The 21,348-nt window shown below is 38.9% G+C and overlaps 1 protein-coding gene across 1 annotated transcript in view; it reads right to left on the reverse strand.

Moving 5' to 3' along the window:
- insrb (insulin receptor b) overlaps positions 1-21,348 on the reverse strand; it is an 81,123-nt gene that overhangs the window by 16,681 nt on the left and 43,094 nt on the right. The window contains exons 3-9 of the mRNA XM_032571350.1: positions 9,777-9,982; positions 8,620-8,738; positions 1,442-1,581; positions 1,192-1,336; positions 888-1,102; positions 527-653; positions 128-366 (exon numbers count right to left, since the gene is read on the reverse strand). Of these exons, the coding sequence (XP_032427241.1) occupies positions 128-366; positions 527-653; positions 888-1,102; positions 1,192-1,336; positions 1,442-1,581; positions 8,620-8,738; positions 9,777-9,982 (1,191 nt within the window). The remainder of the gene's footprint in view (positions 1-127; positions 367-526; positions 654-887; positions 1,103-1,191; positions 1,337-1,441; positions 1,582-8,619; positions 8,739-9,776; positions 9,983-21,348) is intronic.

Here is a 21,348-nt window from a genome sequence, read left to right on the forward strand (position 1 = left end):
AAAGTAAGTTAAGCTAAGCAGTTCTGTCAATGATGAGATCTGGACCCAGTTGATAAAACAAATATATTTATATGTCATCTAAGCAGTTTAAAAATCTCAAACGAACATCAGGGTCAGTATTACTTACTTGAGGCGTTCGTGCGAACATAGATGATATCACTCTTGGCTCCATGAACCTGATGCTCGTCAGACGCAGACAGCTGGGTTCTCACCATGATGGCATACTGGGTCCAGGGTTTCAACGACCGGATGAGGTAGCCTGGATCTTCCTGGTTGGCGCGGGGCGGTGGGTCAACGTCAGCAATCACCCAGCTGTTAGAGCCACACGCATCCTGTCCGTCGAACTCCGTCACATTCTTGTACGGGCTGCGTTTGGCATTAAAAAAAAAAAGTCAGTAAGAAGATACAGGAAAAAAAAACAAAACGAATGCACAATGACTATAACATCATAAATATAATAATGCCTGTAATAAAAAAATAAAAACAAAAAAACATGTAATTCGGGATATAAAAACCTCCCACTTACGCCTCTTTGTAGAGAACCATAAATCCCAGCAGGTCTCTGTAGTCCGACGGCCAAAATGAATTCCACTTCAGGATGATCATGTTGTACCTGACCTTGACAGAAGTGAAGTTCAGCAGCTGCATCTCACCTACACAACAAAAGAGTCAGGGGTCAGCATATCTGTACAAACAGCTTGAAATACACATCACAGAAACCTTTAGTCTCTTAAAGATAAGATAAAAGTTTTATCCAAAACTTCAATAAAGGCATTAAAACATTTTATGAAAGTGGTGCATATTTAAGTGGGTGGAAAAGGACAAATGGGTTTCAATATTTTTCCTATATGTTATCCAAAAATGTTTACTGAGTCAAACACTCTTACAGGATGCTTGGTCTCCGTTGGTGCGAGCTGCGATGTCGTTCTTCTGGTTGCGCTCCTTGGTTCCCGTTATCTCCTCCAGCTTTCTGATTTCCGACATGCAAAGCTTAGAGTTGAAGTGGAAGAACATGCGACCTCGCTCGATTGTCAGGTTGTGCTTGGACCAATCCCACAGCTGGCGGAGGTTTTGGTTGTCAAGCGCGTAAAAGGCGTAGCTACTAATGGAGGAACGCAGAGATAAGCAGTTAACGGATTCGTCCTAGCATGAAATAAATATGAGACAAGAGGTGGAAGAAGGAGCGCTTACTCTGCTTCAAGTTGCTCTCCCTTAATGGTATGTAGCTTTCGCAGGAAGGAGAGGGAGACCAATGCGTAGGCTCTGCGAATACTCAGATAACCTTTGATGACCTCGATCTGTCCAAGGCTAGCCTCCAGCTCGGCCGCTATGTTCGCTGTAACCAGGAAGACAGTGGAGTTTGCAGCCAGGCAGAGATGATTATACAAAATAAAGAATGACAGAACATGCAGCTGTTACAGGCGGTGGGTAAACTACTTACTTCCTCCTCGGATCTTAATGACCATGTTGCCCTCAATGACGGTGCATCCTCTTAATGCCTGGGCCGAAGTTACAGAGTCAATCGTTTTATTTCCCTGGCATGCTTTAGGACAGGGGCCCGCACAAGGTTCACAGGTCAGCCTAAACAAACACAAAAACTGAGATTAAACCAAACCGGGACAGTACATACATTTTAAATCTACTGTTTCTTTGGGTTTTTTTTAAATAATCCTAGTTCAGCAATGAAGGGTGGCTTGGTAGGAGGATCCTCAATTTTGTTGTGCCTTCAGATATAATGACAATAAATTCAATTCTACTCTATTCTATTTTATTCTAACATACAATGAGTGTCCTAGAGCTCCAAATGCACAGAAAATGTCCAAATTGACAAAGTTTGAGTCAGATTTTCTTTAAGGGTTATCAGAGTAAGACTGTGCTCAATATCAATCCACAGCACACTTATTTTTAAATGTAAAAAACATGCATCAGTTTTCTTTTACTTCACAATGATTGTGTACTTTGTCTTACTGTACCATATAAAACAAAGGAAAATATATGAAATTTGAGGTTGTAATATGTCAAAAGTTGAATCTAGGTGGTGATTGCAAATCAAATTAATTTGGTGGTCAAATGACAACCAGCTTCTGTCTGCTGGTTGCAAAAATCTGCTCACAATTCAGAAGTGAATGTTTCTCTCCGGTAATCAGATAACACCCATAATGAGCCCGTAAACGCAGATTATACTCGCTCTCATTCACTTCTGCACCTCCTTGATGTTTATTTGGACCGAGGCGACCGACGTGAATGATCAAAGAGAGCGTAATCACTGACAAACCCAAACAAACACCGCCGCAGCTCCCAAAGGGGCTCTCGCCTATTGCTTTGTCTCTCTGTTCGCTCGGTGACGTCCTCTGCCTGCACGCGTGCACTTCTGCGTGAAATCACAAATGCAGGCAAGATTTCACAGCACGAAGAGGCCTTGATAGCGCCTTTTAGGAAATTCATTGACAAACAAGCTTCAAAAACCCCTCGAGAGATTTCTAAAGAGCTTAATCCATCTTTTTGTTCCTTTTACAGACTACAGCTTTTAAGCCCGAAGAGCTTCGCTTGAAAATGACTTTAAAATGTGTGGAGAAAAGCTGCATTTCTAATTCAGAAAGATAATGATTAATCCTTTGACAGAAAGATACAAATACCGACAATACAACTGTAAGGAATCCTAAAAAACAAACTCATATCTTTTGCTCCAGTAACAGATGTACACTGACAAACACTATATAATGAAACATGGATTTCCATGGCAACAACAGTGTCAATGACATCACAAGATTGTAACTGATCAGTTGGCATCAGTAAACCGTATTGGTCCATCCATGTTTAAAAATGTTAATAAGTAAGGTTTAAAAAAAATTTGCAAATATTGGAGAATAATTCAATCCAGGTTTGACTTCTTTTAATTTTTTAGTGGTCTTAATGCCAGTATTGTTAAAGAATATAGGATGTTTGTTTCTATATAAAAGTGTTGTATATTAACTGAAAAAAAATGCCTCATGTGATGTCGCTGGAGGGAGGAGCGCTTAAAATTTCGCTTTGGGATGCTGTTTAAATTTTTTTTACTACAAACCAGCATTTCAAAAGAAAAAAAAAATGATGGCATGTTGGTCTATAGTTAACAAACTACATTAAAGTTTTTGTGTAAAATTCTGGCTGGCAGCTTTAACAAGTTTAGATCAGACAGAAGGTGAGGCAGTCACCTTTTTTAAAGCCCCTGCACATGGGGATATAATCTTACAAAGGATGCTGTTGTTTGTTGAGGGAAACATATAAGCTATGCACAAACTGACGTTTGAAATCTCTTCATGCTTTAAATTCTGTTTATGCAACTCCTATTATAATCCCCTCTCAAGGACCGTGTCCTGACTTTCTCCCTCTTCCTGCTGAACTGTCCTCACAATGGTATTTAGCACAAAGACATGGAAACCTCCCAGTTTCAGTCCCGATGATCTTTGTTTACAGTTTATCGAACGCTTGAGAATTCCTACCAATTAAAGACCAACTAAATGTACGTCGCTTTATGATTTTTGAGCGAGTGAAAACACGGTAACAAGCGCTCCAAGACAATGAATAATAAGAAAAACTCAAGGAGTTGTCTTTCTCCGTCTCCCACACATGGAGAAAAAAAACATATACTCTGCCTCTCCAGCGTAACGCTCTAGTTGCAGCGCAGAAAAGGGAGAATGTTTTGGGCTGTTGTACCAAAAACACAGACACACAGGCAGACAGGTCGGGGCTCCGAGGGCAGCTCTTAAAGGGACAGTGTTTATCTGAACCCTGTGACTCGGACTCCGGAGTCTGTTGGAACCATCTAGAGCAGAGGCCTGCAGCTGACGCTCAGGTTTTGGTTTCGGCCCAACCCTGACAGAACCACACCAAATGTGGGACTGCGTGCTCGCTGTCACGTTGTCCAAAAAAAGATGAGCAAACTCCTTTCCCATAGCAGACAGAAGCAGATGCTTTCTGAGAGCAGCAGATGTGGCTAAACACAGTTTGGAAGAGAATCACTAGTTGAAAGGAATTTATCATCATAAAACAGATTGGAGCAAATTTCCAAATGTGTACAGTATGATAGTAAAGCTTAATGTCTGTTGATGTGTGATATCTTGAGGAACGCTACAGGAGCTGGACTGAAACATCCAGTAATGAACATTTTTCATGTCCAAATTTGATAGTTTTCCAGACTAAAGTCAGCAGAGTTCTCAGTTCACTTTTGATTTATTTCCATGAATTAAAAAGTTTACTATGAAAGAAGGTTTCATCCATGCATATACAAAACACAAATGGATGGATGGATGGATGGATGGATGGATGGATGGACGGACGGACGGACGGACGGACGGACGGACAGACGGACGGACGGACGGACGGACGGACGGACGGACGGACGGATGGATGGGTGGATAGAAAATCCGAAACTTGTACTCAAGTAAGAATAGAATTACCTCAATATATTTTTACTCAAGTAAAATTAAAAAGTAACAATCTGTGAAATTTCTCATAAAAGTCCATCCATCCATCCATCCATTTTCTGTTCACCCTTTGTCCCTAATGGGGTCGGGAGGGTTGCTGGTGCCTATCTCCAGCTACGTTCCGGGCGAGAGGCGGGGTTCACCCTGGACAGGTCACCAGTCTGTCACAGGGCAACTAAAAAGGCTACTCAAGTATTGATTAACTGAACAAAACATTTAAAAGCCCAATCATCAGACAGAACAAAATATACGGTGCATTATGTTGAAATGTTGTTTTTTTTAAAGATCAAAATGGAAACAATTAATATAAATGGCATAATTACAAAATAACAAAATCAGACAAAAGAAAAAAAATTTTCAAATCAATTTTCAATATAAAACTTCACTTTAGCAAAAACTGCATTGTTTGTGTTTGGTTAATGTTTGGTTAAAACAAGTTTGTTCTTCATACAGTGAAGTCATTCACATGGAGTATCCAGAAATTTTACTCAAGTAAAAGTAGCAATACTTCATACTAACCTTACTCAAGTAAAAATAATAAAAATACTTGTAAAAGTAATTTTTTAGTCCTTGTTACTACCCAACTTTGTGGTGGACGACACAAAAGAAACAGATAGACAGATGGAAACTGATCATCTAAGTGAAACATCCAGTCGACCCTCACTGGATCATTACAGCAGTTATGGTTAAAGCTGCTGTAGACCTTCATGAATACAAAAAGTAAATAAAATATCCTGTAACCATCCAATTTTGTGACTGCGTCTGCAGCTTGTGAGAAGCTACGCATCTGTGATGACGTTAGTTCTTGCTTTAACCAAAACACACATCGGCCGCGGTGTTGCAACACGGTCTTGATGGAAAAGTCTTGTTTATCACATGATATCTACGGGCGGACATGCAAACGCAAACTCTGCTGTGGAAAACTTTTAGACACTTCATGGGATCAATTTCCGATCCAACCACCAGCACCAAAAGGTGAGCTTTAAGGTTCAAACTCAGCAGCACCACAACACTGGCAAACATTTTTCCAGAGCAGAATGGAGGTACAAAAGAGAGAAACGTTTCCCACAGAGTCTTATTATCACGGTCATCATGTGCTGAAACTCTACTTCCTGTCGCTCTACTGAATCTCAGTGTTGCATCCAACACTTAATTACAACATAAAGATGGGAAGGAAAAATGGGATTTTCTCATACTGTGGTCCAGGTCTTACTTGGCAGACTTGGACATATTACAAAAATGAGCAGAAATCATACATAGGGTTTCTCAAGACGCTGTTCTTGGTAACATCCATTTAATATCCATATTCTCCTCCCAGCCCGGATTATGGAGCACTACGGCATCTCTCACCATCCTGGCGAATCGCAGCTTCATATTTCTGTGTCACCACATGACTATAGTTCCTTACAGTCACTGCATCAGTGGGGTCAAAATACCAATAGGTAGCAGTAAGAGTTTCCTTCAGCTTAATGATAGGAAGATGACAAACATCTTTGTTTTTAATCCCAGCAATACAAAGCCAGAGATTTCCACTTACTTCATCTCAATGAGCACAAATCATAAAGAAACCTGGGTGTTGTTATACTGTAACTAAATTTTACAATTCACATAAAGTCTGTTACTAAATCCATATAAGTCCAGAATAAAGGTTTTACAGTGTATATTGAGAAATAGGTGCATGCTTTTATTATTTTGTTTTATTTCATTTTAATCTTGCTTTATCTATTTATTTTAGATTCACATTTTAACGTTGCTCCTGCTTTATGCAAAACTTAAATTTCACTTTTATTCTATGATTGTTTTTCTTCTTTTCAATGCAATTGTTTTTCCTTCTAGCTGGTTGATTTTAATTTAAAGCACTTTAAATTATATTCTGTGTAAATAGTCAAATCAATCAATTGAAAAACACCAATTATAGCGTCTGCTATGCCATGAGAAACAGTGAAGCAGGGAAAACTCTTATTAATGTCAATCTTCACAGCTGACGTGCTGACAGAAAGATAAAAATGCTGACAATACAACTGTAAGAAATCCTAAAAAACAAACTCATATCTTTTTTTTTCAGTAACAGATGTACACTGACAACATCTATATAATGAAACATGGATTTCAATGGCAACAACAATGTCAATGACATCACAAGATTGTAACGATCAGTTGGCATTAGTAAACCCTATTGGTCCATCCATGTTATGGATTCATGATGACAAGATCACAATATTTTGGGGGAAAACCAAAAACATAAAGAAAGGATTCATAAATGGCAAACTGAGGTTTAAAAATGTTTTGCAAATAGTGAAAAATAAATCAATCCAGGTTTGACTTGTGTTAGTTTTTAAGTGGTCTTAATGCCAGCACTGTTGAGCGAGACGCCTTCCTCACCCTGCAGCCCTGGCTGTGAGGCTCTACTCTACCTCTTATGTAGGATTTCGGCTCTGACCTTTAAGACGCAGAGATCAGCTTCCTCAGTGTACAGTTCGGTGAGTGATACTCACAAAAAACACACATACGGTGCATCTAATCCGTATTTACAACTTTAGTGAAGACTATCTGAAAAATATATGCGAAAAACATCAGCGCAAACCGTACTGAAATATATGAACGGCATCAATCAATCTTGTCAGAGCGCTGCAGACCAAGACCAAGAGGCTTTGTGAAACACAAACCTGTCCTCGTCTTTTCATATTGATCTCAGGTTGTCGTCTTTAGTTGGTGTGACTGTCGCCTCTTGCAATAGCTCACATTAATGATTTAGTCACATGAATATTTCATTCCTCCTGCTGGAAAGTATGTTATACTCGTTGCTCAAGCCTCATGCATGCGTTTAGTGAGCGTGTAAACAGGAGTGGTTTCCAAAACACATACTTGGCATCTAAACAAACACGCATCTCCCTGGTTTAGCAAGAGCCAGTGAGCCTAAATAAGCATGACAGTGATTTTCCCTTGCAACAAGTAAGAATGCTCTTGATTATTGGAATGCAGATCAAACGGTGAGCTCAAAAGAAGCAGGTATAACAGATGTTTAGGATGATTTTGCAACGATGATATCAAGTAGTAGGATAAAGGCCTCGTTATGTGGCTCTTTATCAGTTCCTTCAATTTTCCACCTCTCTCATATTCTACTCCAGTCACCGTAAGCACAGACATAATCTTTGCCGGTATGATAAAATGTGTTTATGACTCTTTAAACTGATCTTTCAAATCCCTATGATAAACCATGCCATACGAAACAACCTTGTGAAACATCCAATCACACTAAATAAATGGCTCCTTGACAGATTATTAAAGCTGGTTCAGTTTGACAACACAAGTGTCCTTTCACCAGGAAAAATAAGTAATGTTAAACTCCTCATACACAATAAACTAGCTGAACAGGATACAATATTGCAAAAAAAGTTTATAAAATGACATCTGATTGTTCTTTAAAATCAAATTTTAATAATATATCCAGTTTGCATTTTGAGTCATAAAGAGCACAGATTCTGTTTACCAGGATAAATTACCTTCTTGTTACATCAGACGAGTCCTTACTATTTAAATGGCAAATAATTGAATTGGGACTTAATTAACCTTTGTAACCATTAAAATATACTGGAAACTATGAGAACAAAATGGGCTTATTTGAGAACTTTAATATGAAGTAATGACTAGAAACTCCATATTGGGTGCTTCCGGTTTAATATTAGTTTGTTAGGTCAAATGCTGTTTATTTTGTGACTCATAAAACTGAAATCTTTGCTGCAATGTGAATGCTATGAGCATATTGTGGTCACTGCAATGCATATTCTTTGATACAAAACCAAAGATGGCAGGTTAGTTGTACGCAATGAGAAATTGCAGATTGACATTTGCTATATCAATAACCCTACTGCAGAAGCCCTTCACATTTTAAAGCCTAAAAGATTGATTTCACTGATGAGCGAACGAATAACAAAAATGGAGAAATAAATTATTAAAATTCCCCAAAGGAGGAGAAAAATAAGCTCCCGCTGCATTCTTTACTCAGATAATAGATCTCTCTACTCAACAACGCCTTTGTACGTTTGTGTACAAATGTTATTGTGCTCGCTAACCACCACACATTTGTTTCTCTTGTGTTGATGGTGGCCTTCGAGACGTGTTTGCATGTGAGCTCTTGGTGAGCCAGACTTACGTAGTGGAGTTGCTGCTGTATCCAGAAGGACACTCCTGAATGCAGGCCCCGTTGTAGATGACGTACTCATGGCAGTTGGCATCCAGGTTTTTAGATTTCTTACACTGGTTGTGAAGGTCCTGCAAGACAAAAAAATAAATAATCAGCTCACCTAATCTATTTTGGTGACTAAAAAGATTTTCTATTATATCGAATTAATTAAAATGGCTTCTGATCCCTGAAAAAAATGTGGCGAGTCTTAGTTTCCCCCCAAAATATGGCTGTGGTCTCATCTTGTTCTTGTTCATCATCATTCCTCCCAGCAGCTGCGCCCCAATAAAATCAATGTTTACATCCGTGCTGGCATTAGCACAGTTATTGCACAGTTTTTTGTTTGTTTTTTTTTTTTACACATTTTTAATAAATTTCTCCTGTCTTTGCATACTGACTGTAAAATGTCTGCTGTGTTTTTTAAAGTTCAAAACAAATCCATGTTATGGACATTTTATAAACGTCACCTCACTCAGTTGTACATCCTTAGGATTGTAAGTACAATATTTATATTCTAATAACTGAACAGTATTTTTTATGTTATAATCTTGTATGTTGCTATTAATACAAGTGTTGTTATTTTTAATCTTGATTTTTATGCATTTTCTAAAACATTTGGAACTTCTGTGTGAACCTGTATATATCAGATCCTCTGTTACAGCAGAATTTCCCCTCAGTGAGACAATAAAGGCTTTCCTATTCCTATTCTATTCTATTCTATTCTGTTCTGTCTTAGGAAATTTAGGAAATTAATATATACTTTCACCCCTACTTGTTAAATCATTTTAATGTAATGACATTTATTGATTAGACAATTATTAAAACCAGATTAGAGCAAATAAAACACTTTGCATCTGACTCCAGAATGTTGTCTTCAGAGCTGTCTGACATAAAAGTTATACCTTGTAAAAATAAACAACACAAAGCTGGTATGAAACACTATAAAAATAGTAAAAATCTAAATTGTTTTTCAAAGTTTGCAATTATTATAACGTACATCAGAAGTCCTACAAAGTGAAAGCAATAAAACACTGCCTGCTTTAAACTACTTCACAGAACCCCACTTCAGACAAATCAGAATATCTCAGTAATTGGATTTGGTGACAGAAATCTCAGCTACTACAAACCTGGCAGAAAGAGAAGCTGACACAGCGCCAGCCTTGGAAGACGTAGTATCCAGGAGGGCATTTGTCCACGCAGATGTTTCCATGCTGGAGGTTCCTGCAGGCCACACAGCTGGTGGCGTTCCCCGGCTCCGAGCAACCGCCCAGGCACTGATCGTGGCAGCACTGGCCCTGACGGCTGCATGCGCCATTTTTACAGTTATCGCATGCTGAGGAAAAGCAGAAGAGGAAGAAGTTGGTTAATATCAAGCCACACAGACAGAACAGACCTACAACATTTTTATTGTAGTTTGAGGAACTGTGGGAGAAACAGACACATTTGTTGTATCTGTGCACAAATACACAAGCTCGGTTTAAAGCTCACCTCTCAGAAATGCCACAGATCTTACTGCTGCAGTGATTGATATTAAGCTTCAATGAAAGCTCTCATCAGCCTGTATTTACATATCTACCCACACTAACAGAACCTCGCTATCTAAACAGGACTTCAGTGGTAAAGCAACGCTCCCTACAGGGGTAAAAACATCACAGATAGATTAATGGGGTTTAAGTTAAATTGCACTGAAGCTCACAAGTTGAGTACCAGCACTAATCAGAGATCAAAAACAAAAGCAGAAATGCTGCAGCTGTAAAGACCTTCAAAGATTTAACCGCACAAACACCGCTGCTGTTCTGACATCCGTGGAGAGATTTAGTGACCACAGTTTACAGTCGGCAGGTCAACAGCAGCAGTCTGCAGTGCCATGGAAACAACCTGAACGGCTGAAAGCCTGAAGATTATGTGTTGCTAGCTAATGTCAGCTTTCATTTCACCATTTGGTCAGAGAGACTGATTGTCAAACTATCCGGCAGGCCTGATGTGTGTGGTGTGTCCTTCTCCTCTGGGAGGGAACTGAGCTTCAAAAGGAAGATTTTGGGTTTTTTTAATGAAGCGCAAAGAAAAGCTGCATGCAAGCAGATGTATAGTGAGACATAAATTTGAAATGAAAAAAAAATCTTAACAGATAATCTGAAAATTGTGGTGTGAATTTGTACTCAGACCTCATCTGTCCTTTCCCAGCCACCTTGCACAGACACCTGTCACATTAATTATAGTTGCTGGTATTTTAGAGTAGATTTTTCGTTCTTCTTGCATAAAAAGAAAAAAAACCTGAAGGTCCTTCAGATTGTAACACGAGTGAATGTGAAGAGCAACATTCAAGTCTCAGTTGTCAAGATTTTCAAATTGATTTAGGTCTGGACTTAGCCTGGGCCATTTTAACATGACTACATGGACTGATCTAAATCAATCCATTGTAGTTGTGGCTGGATTGCCCCAGGTTTATCTCCATGTCCTTGGGGATTTTCTTTTATTTTTCCATTTTCCCAGCAATACTTACAGCTTTAACGGAAGTTATATTCAGGGAAAATGTTCACCTCACTGTGCAAATTTGTATTTCTAATTTAACGCAGTTATATCCATCACCATAATGACAGAATAAATCCCGTTTGGATCACAACATAGGCCATATTCAAGGTTTTACTGTCAAAGACCAATAAACTTTAATTTTGTAAAGCTTAACACTGGAGTTGGAAGATATTTCAAATACCCAAAATAAAAACAACCAAAAATAATTAATGAAATGGGGGAAAAATCCCCACTGAAATCATAATTAAAATAAAATGGATTATGAAGTCTCCGTATACTAAACTGCCCTTCAAAAAATAATCATTAGATATTAACGAGTTCATTTTAATTTATCATACAATTACTTGATTAATTCTCCTGCTGCCAGTTTTGATATAAAGAAAAACAGAACAGTAGTGTCTCAGAAAACAGATCCGGGACAAACAGCAATAAAAGTTACCTTAATCTGTTAAATAAAATCCTTTTATAATATAGTCAAAAATCATAACACCACCGACGAAGAGCTGAAAATTGCAGCAGCAGCCACTGTTTGTGAGGACTTAGCCCCATCCATTTATTACCAAAGACATGGTTAGGACCCCCTCTTTCTGCTTGGAAGGCTGCCCATTGTACTGCCTGAGTAAAGAAGGAAACAGGGTTGCTGCAGGCAGGGGGGCAGGGAGTTGGTGGGATAATAAGGGTGAAAAAAGGGCAGCAATGAGTAGAGGAAAAACCACACTATGTTCAGTCTTTGGGGTAGTTCTTCACTCCTCTGCTATTCCTTTACTACGAGCTGTGAACCCACTTCAGCACAGCACACAGCCGTCTCCGACAGTGAGAAAAGCACAGCCCTACCCCGCTCTCTCTCATCTGTTGGCTGTTTGTATGCGTACGTGCTGCGACCACGGCGTCGTCGCGTAACGGAGCGGGGAGGGGCATCCCTGGTCCGGCTCCAGATCCAGGATCCACGCCGGAGATCCGCTCAGCTCTAGATCCACCCTCGGCTTCAGCCAATGTGTTTGCTGGCTGGGGGAGGCAACTGTTCTGTGGCCTCTTCCATGTTGGGGTGGAGAGCCGCCCAGGTTTAACCCTGGCCCTGCTGGGGCAGAGGCCGAGGGGCGGTAGACGGTAGATGCAGCGAAGGAGCCAAACATGTCCGGATAGATGAATCCAAAGCCGCTGCTTTAGAGGAGCAACAGCAGGAGCAACGCGGCTCAGATATATGAAATGCTATATGTCTATATCTATACCTAGACCTAGAGTCTGGTTTGTTTATTATAAAATGTGACTAATTAATTGTTGTTGATGGAATATAAATAAACCGAATAAAGTTAAAGTGAACTGAAATAAGTATTTGTTGCTATAAAGCCAGATTGAAATTCAAATATGATGTATAATACTTCTTAACTTACAGATAGGAAAATATAACAACTAGCAACATGATGATTTTAAGACTTTTACTATCGGTAAAATCAGTGGTCTCAAACTGCATTCCTTGAGGGCCAGAGTCCTGCAACTTTTAGCTGCATCCCTTGGCTACAAATTTGAATAAAATGGTGAAACTGCCTCAGCTGAATGCAATCAAGCTACAATTCTAGCCAATGAGCTAATATAACCTCTGATTTAAATCATTTAATTGTCTTGTAAATGAAATGTGCTATGTAAATAATCTCTCCTTGCCTTATTGGATTTGGTGAATAAGATGTTTTTAATATCCAATTTAATAAGTAAAACTGCATTTTATAATTGAAACGGATAAAGTGCTACAAAGTGTAGTAACACTCTTCCTATCAGCACCCTTTGGGAACTGAAAGCCCCTAAATATGTGGGCAGGTTTTTTCTTTTAAACGACTGGGAACAAAGTCTGAGCAGACACCAGCTTTTAGGAGCTAGATTTAGTTTTAGAGGATGGGATTAGAAGAAGGTGATGTAGGGGTCAGGGTAATAACCCACTGCGAGGGAATGTTGGTGGCATAGAGGAACGGCCAGAATCAGATGCACACAGGGTGGCAACACTGAGTAAAGCACCACGATTTATAGGCAACAGCATGTATTTGTAGAGAATTGTTTAAGAAATATCATACATGTTTTTTCATTTATTATTTTTACTTTAATTCATATTGTTTTATATTAAGCAAAACAAACAGGCGCAACATTAGTGCAGCTGCTAAATTAACAAAGATTATTTAAATCATATTAGTATAATTATAATAAATTTATTATGACTGCCATGAAAAGTCAGACATAGGTCACATTTGTCTGAACTATGAGCAGTTCAATTACGACATTTTTTCACCTGCCAGCAGGTAATACTTGCTTCTCTCTTTTATAAATAAAAATCATTAGATCACATATTATCATTTATTCATTTAAATGCTGGTGTTAATACTCTTACTTATCACTATGAGAGATGTGAACCATTTATTAGAACATTACTTTATGATTAACAGCAGGATTTACAGTGTTTGTGCATATTTTTTTTAATGCTGACGTGTTTCAAGCTTTTTATCAGCTATTGTTTGAGTTTTATAGAAAAAAAAAAAAGCTGCATTTTAAATAAGCAGATCCCATAGCTGTAATCTCATTGTGAAGCTGGTGGTGTTTCTGCTTTAAGGTTATAATGCCAACACAGGCCTAATAACATCACTACTGCTGCAAGATTATTCCCAATTCTGCTCACCCTTGCATCAGGCTACACAAGCTAGCTGCTGTGCCAAACACGCTCAGTCAACTCACTCATTCATTCATCCCCTCCTCCTCACCACCGCCTCACCCTGCCCTGCACCACTATTTGCTGCTCTATCTGCCAGGCTTTCTAGGCCACTCAACCCCTCCCACTTTCATTCATGTAACGCCTTGTTTTGTTTTCATGCAGGCAGGCAGGATTAAGGAGGGAGGGAGGGGATGGATGGATGGATGAGTGAGTGAACGGATGGATGGATGCAGGAGGAATTTCAGTTGCACTTCAACAACAAGAGGAGGTGGCAGCTGTAGCATCCTGGATAGATTTCGTTCCTTAAGCAAAGCACACGCCTCATATTAAACCTCAGTGTGTCATTTCATAAATTGCTCACCTTTTCTCCCCCCACACACACAAACACACGCAGTCTGTTCCAGGAAGGAGCTTAAACGCAAAGCCCGATCAAAGGTGTGCTGTGTTTACCTTTCATTTGACCGTGGCAGTAAAGAACCCTGGCTGCTCTCTACCCCGGAGAAGGAACGTGGGAGAAGCCAAGCAGCCAATCAAACACCGTCACAAACGGCAACGCTTTCTGCTCTTAACGCAGAAAAAAAACCCTCCCCTTTAATTGGCAGTGTTGTCTAAAGGCAAAAGTGCCGGGAACAACAACAAACACGCTTTTTAATTTGTTTTTACTCCAGAGCTGTTTACTCAGGAGAAAACGTGCACATGCATGTTCGTCCCTCCCCCCAGTCCCCTCGACTCAATTTCTTTCTTTTTTTAAACACACACACACACAGCTGGATTCACATTTACTATATTTGGCCATGGTGGGAGTCCTAAGCTTCCAAAGCTTTGCTATAAATGCTCGGACTGATCCACTGTAAGTAATTTGCCCTGAGATGGTTGAGGAGAGAAACGGAGGAGGAGTGTAAACAGAAACGCACGGCTCACCGGGAGGCGGAGGGTGATAGCATCAGAAACACCTTTATGGATGCAAACATGAATCAATACACACACTCAGCGAAATGAGTTTTTGTGTCAGCTGTGATGAGAAAGATAGAAAACAGCTGAAGATGGAGAGAAATTAAGCAGATCAGGTAAGACTTGAAGGAAGGGAGTCGGAGGAACATACAGATCTCATACATTTTAAAGTGAAAGTAACATCAGCTCCTTTATAAAATGTGACCCATCTCTTTCTTGCCACTGCCACTCAAATGGAGTCAGAGCTCTGTCCATCCAGGCTAATGGACAAGAGCTGCATAATATATCAGCCTGTACATCACAATCCTCAAGGACGACTGACACGAAGTAAATACGCAAACTGAACAGTCAGTAATGTGGCCTTCGTAATCATTTTGTTAGTTTTAAAACATTAGGAATTTGAAAAAAAGAGCTCTTTGTGTCTATCGATGAAATTTATTGTATTTATTTATATAGGATAACGTCTGAAAGACAATTTTTTTCCCCCCCATCTCTTCAGACATACTTGATATGTTTTGATTGTATATGTCCGTCTTCGTCATAGGTGTCACAGCTGAAGACCTCTAACGAAGATAGACGTACAAGTGTCAGATATGCATGAAGAGATAGAAAATAACTACGTGTCTAATAACAAAAGAATATTCAGGTTTTAGTGTAATACAAAAAAAATCATGGCATGGAAATAAGTTCTCAGGAAGTGGAGAGCGTTTACTAAGAAGCAGCGCTGCCTCACTACTAATAAACTGAGATGTGAGTGTTTCCTACTTAACCAGCTTCATTTATGTCCTACTATAGATCTGTCATCAACACGCTGACAACAATGGCACTCTGTGATCTCTCTTTATGAGGAGTGTTTGAGTCACACCGAATCCCCACAGGCAAATGTTTGGACAGGACGTTTATCCAGTTTAAATGGCTTCACTGACCATGTCGCATGCAGCCAGCTGGTGATCGCATGCAGACATGGACATGCACTGAATCTCGGCTGAGACAGCAAAACAAATAGTCAAGCTTTAGACGCATCCAAAAGACATAAACCTGTCACAAACAGTACAAGTTGTAAAAGGAAAGGGCAGAACGCTCTGACATGAGGTTTAATGTCATTTTAAAGTTTGTCTATCTTCCTGCCTGAATAGCCTGGATTCTAATTGGAACTGACACTTTAACTGGGTCAAAACTGAACAAAACTCGACTCTTTCACACTTCACAAATCAAATAGATGAAGAAGATCAAGCGGAGGACACATGTTTGCCCCTTCACTCCTAACAGTGTAAGTAATCACACCCATCTATGTATCTGCATACCTGCATCAACATCTCCTGCAGCTTCCCAACATAAACAGTGACATTCTGTCCATCTCTGCAGCCTATCGAGGGTTAGACGTGTAAACAGTCTAAAAGGAAAGTTACAGTGACAGTTTGTGGGTTCATGATACCGCAGGTTTAAAAACCACAAGAGTCTTTGTTGTTAACTACCTGTCATTTAAACTCTCTTTTAGTTGAATGGGAGTAACAAGAGTTGAGTTTCTTCTGGTTGCACTGGTCGGCAAGCGAACACGGCAAAGGAGTTATGAGAGTTTGGCAAATGAATAGAGCCCAGGGCAGCTAACCCAGTTAAATAATAAGCTATCGTCTCAGAATAAATATCTCAGTAAGATTTATTTTTATTAGTAGTATTTATTACTATAAAATTTAGTCATTGATATTATATGATTTTGTTTAAATCTTTTAAAAAAATGTTTGGATCAATTTAAAATAAATTTAAAAAGTTATTTTTTAGCTGGCACATAACAACCAGCTGGTAGCACAAACATATAACAGAAGTTAGATTTTGTCCTAGAACCTTTTTGTAATTGAAGATTTTGTTTTTATGCAGATTAAGCAGCCAGATAATATGTGGATATACAGATAATCCAGATATTGTCTCACGTCTCAATCCCTCACTGTAAAAAAAACCAAGAGCACCAAGGCTTTAATAGTTTAGAACCGTATCATACGCATCCTTTATCATCAAAATACATACAAATGATACCGACCTTACATCAGCATCATTAAAACATAAAAAGGGGACAGTTTCTGACTCATGCATAAAATATTTTTCATACTGATACTGTAAAAAATCTCTAACTCCACCACAGCTTGATCAGCTATGTTTTCAGTTTTCATAACCTAAATAAGAGGATGCAAAATAAAACAAAATGCGACATAAGTCACTTTGTTAGTTCAAATATGACACACATATTAACACATGAAGAAATTAACCAAATGAAAGAATGAATCTAGCTTAATAAAGTTAGCCCTGCTTTGTATTTCTGCTCATCGATTTCCCCGTCTGTCTTCTTCTGCACTGGCCAGGCCTGCTGGCCCATCCTGTTACCATGGAAATGAGTCCAGACATGGACCGTCTGTAGTGATTAGCTGAATGTTCTCCTCCAAGCATTTTTTAGATTCCCTAGTCATCATTTGTGTCTTGGATTTCATCACACAGAAACACTCCTCTTCATCCTGCTGGACTTGCTCTAGCCTGGGATATTCCCCGCTGCACCTCCTCTAATGCTTCACTTAAAACCCTTCATACAGAATCACCTTTTCTCCAGAAAGCCCCTGCACTTGACATCAGTGTTCTTCACCAAACACCCCACCCTCTCCCACTCTCTGTCTCTGTCTCGTCTTTAATTTTGTCACACAACCACCAGCTCACACGCACACACAAACGAGCCGAAACAGACTCTGCTGAAGTCTTTGCAGATTTGTTTTTCTCCTTTGGAAACAAACACACACACACACAGACGACCAGGTCCGACACACTTCACTGATTGGACAGTTTATTGACAGGAAAGGAATGATGGCGGGAAGCAGAAGGTGAACATCCATCTGCAGAGTGAGGCACCTGCATCACATCTTCATGATTCTTCTGCACATGGCACACAAACCATCAATCACACACTCACACAAACAGAAGAGGACGCCTTGGATAGGTTGGAAAACTCAGCATCATGTGGAGGCTGTCATCAGGTCCAGGTGGCCAGGATTTATCAAGCCATGAAGAATTAAAACAGCTACATTAGGACTTAATGAGGGACAGTAGGTGTCCAGTCTTACATCTGACTGATGGGACTGAGATTTATACTGCTGATGAATCCTCACTGTTTTGTTCAAGGCAATATACTGAGCTTTCTGTCAAAATGCAAACTAGTACTGCAAAATTGTCTATTTCTACTAGTTGCTCAGTTTGTTTATTTATTTATGTGGCGTATAATAATCATTATGATTCATCCCCACAAGAAAAAGGATTTCATTCTTCTAGTTGAACCACTGTCCTTGTTTTGTTTAAACAAAACAAACCGTTGTAGGTTTGTTTAAAAACCTACAACGCCACAAAATTGTTCTTCCTAAAATTCGACTTCATTAATTTGTTTAAACCTAAAAGTCTTCTCAAAGCGTTGTTTAGGTTTTGTGGCTCTAGAGAAATTATCCTTGTAAGGGGAGAGAGCAGAAATGGGTCTTTGGACCAAAAATAATAATTACTAAATATATGTAGACACAAACAGTACGAGAGAGTACTTAAAATACTAATTGATGCATTGTTCTTGTGCATCAATAAACCAGTCTTACAAACAGAAATGCACAGGACTTTGCAAATTTACAAACTCCAAATTTGGCCTGGTGATTTCAGCAAGTTTCAACTCCTCTTTAGCAACTGAAATATAGAAATATCATGCCATAAGTGATCACCACGTGAAAACAGAGGCTAAAAGAAAGCAAAGAATTATTTGAAGTAACTTCTTAAACCTGTTGTGCTTCTCACATTTTGAACAGCTCGCTGAAAATAGATTTTTTTGAGGTCGAACGTGATGATGACATCAAAGTGATCATCATCCGATTAAAATCAACGACCAATTTCCCTGTGCTTTTCTTCTTAATCATTTTAAAGTATTAATGTGGACCTAATCAACATTAAGGCATCTTCAACGTTTTTTGTTTCTTTTCAAATGCTCTACTATTATTATTATTATTATTAACATATCTTCATGTTCACCACACAAACACCAGGCGAGAAAAGAGCAAACACAGCTTTTTCTGTGCTTGTGTTACACAGAGGAAATGCTTACCAGAGGAATGATTGTCATATGTTCCCTCCCTCCTTACTCCATCTATCCTCTTCTCCGTCCTTCCTGTCTGTCTTACATGTCAGGGGCTTTAAGTTCACTCGGTACTGAAGACTCAGGGATACCAGACTGACTGTTAATGCAGCGCTATTTTGATTAATCTATAAAAAGACATGCTGCAGCTTTTCTTGACATTAGAGCTTGGCTAGCAAGCCAACTGAGCCACTAAATGATCCAACAGATATACGACAGGAAATGAGTTATGTAATAAAAATGGTCAAAAACGGGTGCTGAGATGAAAAACAAGAAAAGAAAGAAAGATTTTTGGAAAATATGGGAGTAAATGACTAAACTAGGAATTTATTTATTTAAATTAACCTAAATTAATATCAAATGAACAGTTTTGGACAGTATGGCAAAAAGAAGAATGTGGATTGCAAAATTTTTAAGCCAATTTTTAAATCTCAAAATTTTGTGTATATTAATGTTATTATTACAGTTAAAGATGGACACACTGTTCTGCTTTAATTCAAAAAGAAATGAGAGAAATATTTGTGACCGTACCCGTCAATGTTTGGGAAAACTGGCAGACAAGAGATTTAGAAAACTAAGCCTGATGTTGGAAGCACAATGTCACAAAAAAACACCAAAAGTAACAGTTGTGCATAATGATACAGTGGTGCTGTTTTAGCAATAAGGTTTTTCTGCTGTAGATTCTCTGCAAATATAATCTTCTAAGAATTGAAAGGCCATGCAGAAATTGAAAGAATTAAATGCTATATTTTTATTCCAACAAAATGAAATTATTAGAAAACCTGCATTTGGCTACAGCTGCAGCTTTGGCAACAAAGCAAGTTCCACGGTCAAGAGTGAAACCATGAATATTTGTCGCAATAATTAACTGAGTTTGAAAACAAACTGTGTATAACACAAAAAACAAAGACTGCTGTTTTTCCACAGCATATATTCACTCAGAAATTAGAATATATTTGAGGCCCACATTTCTGCATTTAACTTTTTGTTCATATGATCTTATATTCTGATATTAAATATTGTGTTTTAGCTGTAAGAGGAAAATGTTGATTGTTAACAAAAGTAAAGCCTTAAAAACATCCATCTGTGCCATTACACTATATAATGTGCTTCACTTTGTGAAAATAAATGAACTGAAATAAGTTAACTTTCAATAATGTTCTAATTCATAGAATGGCTCTGTAGCGCCATGTTTTACAAATCTATCATTGTTCAGTCAGCAACAGATTAATCACATGGTCTATTTAACAACCCAGCAGGAAAATATCTCATATTTATTGCAAATAAATTTTAATGAAGACGCCACAAAATTGAAAAAGTGTTTTGCTGGCATTATATTGTCAGGATGTAGTGTGTCGGACATCTCTGCAGCTTTACAGTGGTTTCCTTTTCAGACACTGAGTAAAACTGAAAGCAGAGGAAACGAGAATGACAGAATAATAGGATAAGAGCTCATAAAGACACGAGACGGCCGTTCCTCTGCTGTGTCTCTGCAGAGCGGCCAGCCGTGCCGTGCAGTGGGGCACAGGGCGTGCGGCCTGGGCGGGACGGCTGCAGTGCAGATGCTAGCTGTCCTATTTCATATTCAAAGCGCCACACAGAGCACAGCTACAGTACACAGGCAGAAACACACACATACTGGAGTGTAGACACACATGGTCAAAGAGCGACAATACAGAAGAAAGGGAAGTAATCGGAAGGTCAGAGCAGAAGAGCTCAGAGTAAGCCAACAGAAATCTTTAAGGTCATTTTGTCCACAAAGCTTCTTCTACAGTAGATTTGTAAACCCGGGAACAACTATTTCTGAGTACAATAGGTTCCCTTCAAGTAAAATTTTGAGATTTTCACAAAATACATTGTTTCAACTTGATGTGACGAGTGTTAGTCATCAGCTAAATATGTTAGATTCTGAATTGTCAGTCAAATGGTAGTGGGAAATTTATGAAAAACTGAGTGATTACTTCATATTTTGAGTGGTTCACTTACCAGCTTCTATTTTCCATCAGTTGAAATGTGAGACATTTGTGGAAAACATGAGAGCTTAAAGGTCTACAGACTTAAACAGAGCAAAATGTTCAGATTTCACTTAAAAAATAAGCTTTGCGAACAAAATATTTGCTCTCTAAAAACCAGTTTGATTGGGATGAAATGGAATACACAGCATCAGACAGGCACGTGTCTTGTCAAAAGGACTTCATTTCAAATCAAATTATAATCCGAGCCCATTTGACAGGCAGCGGCATGAATCCATCAATCATCCCACCACCTCATTTTTGGAACTGGAGTTATTTCTGGAAACTTCTGGTACCCCCAGAAAATACAGGAAGAAAAATACAAGAATAAAGTACGGAGGGACAGAAACATCACCTTACACATGGAGACA

Source organism: Xiphophorus hellerii, chromosome 9, assembly GCF_003331165.1.
Source record: "Xiphophorus hellerii strain 12219 chromosome 9, Xiphophorus_hellerii-4.1, whole genome shotgun sequence".
Classification (NCBI taxonomy): Eukaryota; Metazoa; Chordata; class Actinopteri; order Cyprinodontiformes; family Poeciliidae; genus Xiphophorus; species Xiphophorus hellerii.